Below are 2,228 nucleotides of genomic sequence, written 5' to 3'. Positions count from 1 at the left end.
TGCGGCCGGACGCGGGACGGGACGCAAGGCTCCGCCCCAACTAACCACCCCCTCCATCCCACCAACGCTTCGCGCGCTGAGCTCCAGACCTAGACGCTGTGAGGGCCAATAGGTACAGCTGGTGGGGGAGGCCCCGCCCCGAGGCTTCCCGGGCCATCACCCTCTTAGCATAATATATGCGGTGCCCGTCTCAATTGCATGGAGTGGCTGTTGGCTTGGGACTCAACGTTCTGGGTCCCGGTGGCTTTGCTGGAGTGGCCCCAGCACCTTGCGTCCTCCCGCAGTGCGCGCCCCGGCTTTCCGAACTACTCCCAGGTCAGCGCACCCTTGGGCGCCCGCCCTCCCCAGCACCGCCCCACACCCAACGCTACCCCCGCAGCCTGGGCTCTGTCCAAGGTGCTGCCACCCGGGGCCGTTCGGACAGGTCAGGTCTAGAGCCGGCACTCCCCAGTCCAGGGATGATCTATCCACAGGCCTGGCTCCCCTGGAGCGCAGCAAGGCGCGCCCAGATGTCCCCTACAGTGTTCCTGACATTCCGGGCGCCATCGGGAGAGGCCCTGCCCTTTGGACAGTCTTCGAGCTCAACAAAACTCACTCTATTATCGCCCACAACGTACACTTTCCGCCCCGCCCAGGACAGGCAGGAAATGGAGGGGAAGAAAGAGGGCAAGTGGCCAGGGAAGAAAGTTCACTCCCTGCCTGGGTTCATACTAAGGTGGGGCCCAGGAAGGCATCTTCTTCCGCTTAATCTGGCTCACAGCCTCACAGCCTGCCTTTCCCCTCGCCGCCCTTCTCCAGAACCCCGCCCACCCATCCTTCCGCAGGCGATTCCTCAGCCCTCTGCATTTCAGCTGGCTCCCAGAAACTGCGTGGAACGCCCTTAACTTGCATGGGCACACCCAACCCTTTGCTTCAGTATCATCAACATAATTTCCCACCACTTAAGAATTTGCAGAGCCCTATACCAAAATAGGTCCTTTATTCAAAGTGTGTGTCTGGTCTTTTGACCACTTTTGTTGACCTCTCACATTTCACTTAGGGCAGCAGTCCAGGACTACCCCCAGAGGGGCTCAAAGACCCTGAAATCAGAGAGCTCCTTATCAAGGCCCATGAGGAGGGGAGCCGATTCCTCTTGCCATTTGGCCTGGACCATCTGGACACCTAGAGTTAGGCCAAGTTCCCAATAATAGTACCAGATGCTTCCTGTCTGACGACTGGCCTCTGAGAGATGAACAGAGGCAGAGCTGCCCTTAAAAAAACTGGAAGGCCAAGGCAGAGTGCGGCATGGAGTCTCTGGTGTCCATCACACTGTTGGAGGATCCAGTGGACCCCGGGGGTCCTGAGTCAGAGAGCAGAGATGAGCGAACGCAGGGAACTCTGGCTGGAGGCGCTCAGGGGTCGGTAAGTCGAGGCTAGACCCTCAGCCTGGGAGTCCCCAGGGGGGCAGGGCAGTGCCACCCCTCCAGGTCGGCGGTACCACACAGCCCAACTTCTCCCAGAGCCCTGGGAAGGCCTCAAGGGTGGGGGCCCTTTTCCTGGAGCCAGTAGACAGCTCCTAGAGAGGGAGTAGACATCAGCCAAAGACCCAACCAGTCTCACCCCCAGCATCCTGCTTCGCCTGTGATCCCAGGCTCGATTTCCTGTGTAGACCCAAGGTCCCTCAAGAGCCTAGGAGTTTCAGCTCCATTCCTCATCTGGGTCCCAGCTTCCCACCAGACCGCCACTCCCCCCCTACCCCCCGCCACTCCAGTCCCCCACCACGCGCCTGGGCACCGAGGCATCAAGTATCAGGTGCCCGACTGCCCAGCTGGGTCACCCTCAGGCCCTGCCCCAGCGTGCGCACCGTCGGCGCAGCAGGCGTAGCAGCGACAGCAGTAGCAACAGCAGCAGCAGCAGCAGCAGCAACACTGAGATGGCCATCACTGTCGAGAATACCCGGGCTGTGGGCACACAGGTGCGGTGAGGACAGGGCTCCAAAGAGCGCTGCTTCCCAAACTCCCGCCCTCCTCAAGCTCCTGCCTCACCCCCCATTGTGGCCTCCGGAGCCCCAAGCCGGGGGCTGCAGCTCACATTAGTCCCGTCGGGGAGCACTGCAGGGGTCTGGGCCGAGCCCTTGGGGAGCACCGGGTTCTCCGAGGCATCCTGCACGCCTGTGGAGAGGGGTGTGAGGCAGCGTGGCTGTGGGGCAAGCCCCGGGGGGATGGGGCGGGGCCTCACCTCGGTAGGTG

The 2,228-nt window shown here is 61.8% G+C and overlaps 2 protein-coding genes across 2 annotated transcripts in view; both read right to left on the bottom strand.

Annotated features, from left to right (window-relative positions):
- Nucleotides 1-2,228, bottom strand: part of PAQR4 (progestin and adipoQ receptor family member IV) — a 30,241-nt gene that overhangs the window by 3,469 nt on the left and 24,544 nt on the right. Inside the window, exon 3 of the mRNA XM_014537167.1 lies at nucleotides 1,045-1,054. The gene's annotated coding sequence lies outside the window, so the exon portion shown is untranslated. The remainder of the gene's footprint in view (nucleotides 1-1,044; nucleotides 1,055-2,228) is intronic.
- Nucleotides 959-2,228, bottom strand: part of KREMEN2 (kringle containing transmembrane protein 2) — a 4,881-nt gene continuing 3,611 nt past the window's right edge. The window contains exons 7-9 of the mRNA XM_014537182.1: nucleotides 2,025-2,224; nucleotides 1,844-1,940; nucleotides 959-1,555 (exon numbers count right to left, since the gene is read on the bottom strand). Coding sequence (XP_014392668.1) covers nucleotides 1,345-1,555; nucleotides 1,844-1,940; nucleotides 2,025-2,224 — 508 coding nt within the window. The 3' untranslated portion in view covers nucleotides 959-1,344. The remainder of the gene's footprint in view (nucleotides 1,556-1,843; nucleotides 1,941-2,024; nucleotides 2,225-2,228) is intronic.

The sequence above is a fragment of the Myotis brandtii genome, unplaced genomic scaffold (genome assembly GCF_000412655.1).
Source record: "Myotis brandtii unplaced genomic scaffold, ASM41265v1 scaffold1738, whole genome shotgun sequence".
In the NCBI taxonomy this organism is placed as follows: Eukaryota; Metazoa; Chordata; class Mammalia; order Chiroptera; family Vespertilionidae; genus Myotis; species Myotis brandtii.
This window is presented reverse-complemented; position numbering and strand designations above follow the sequence as displayed.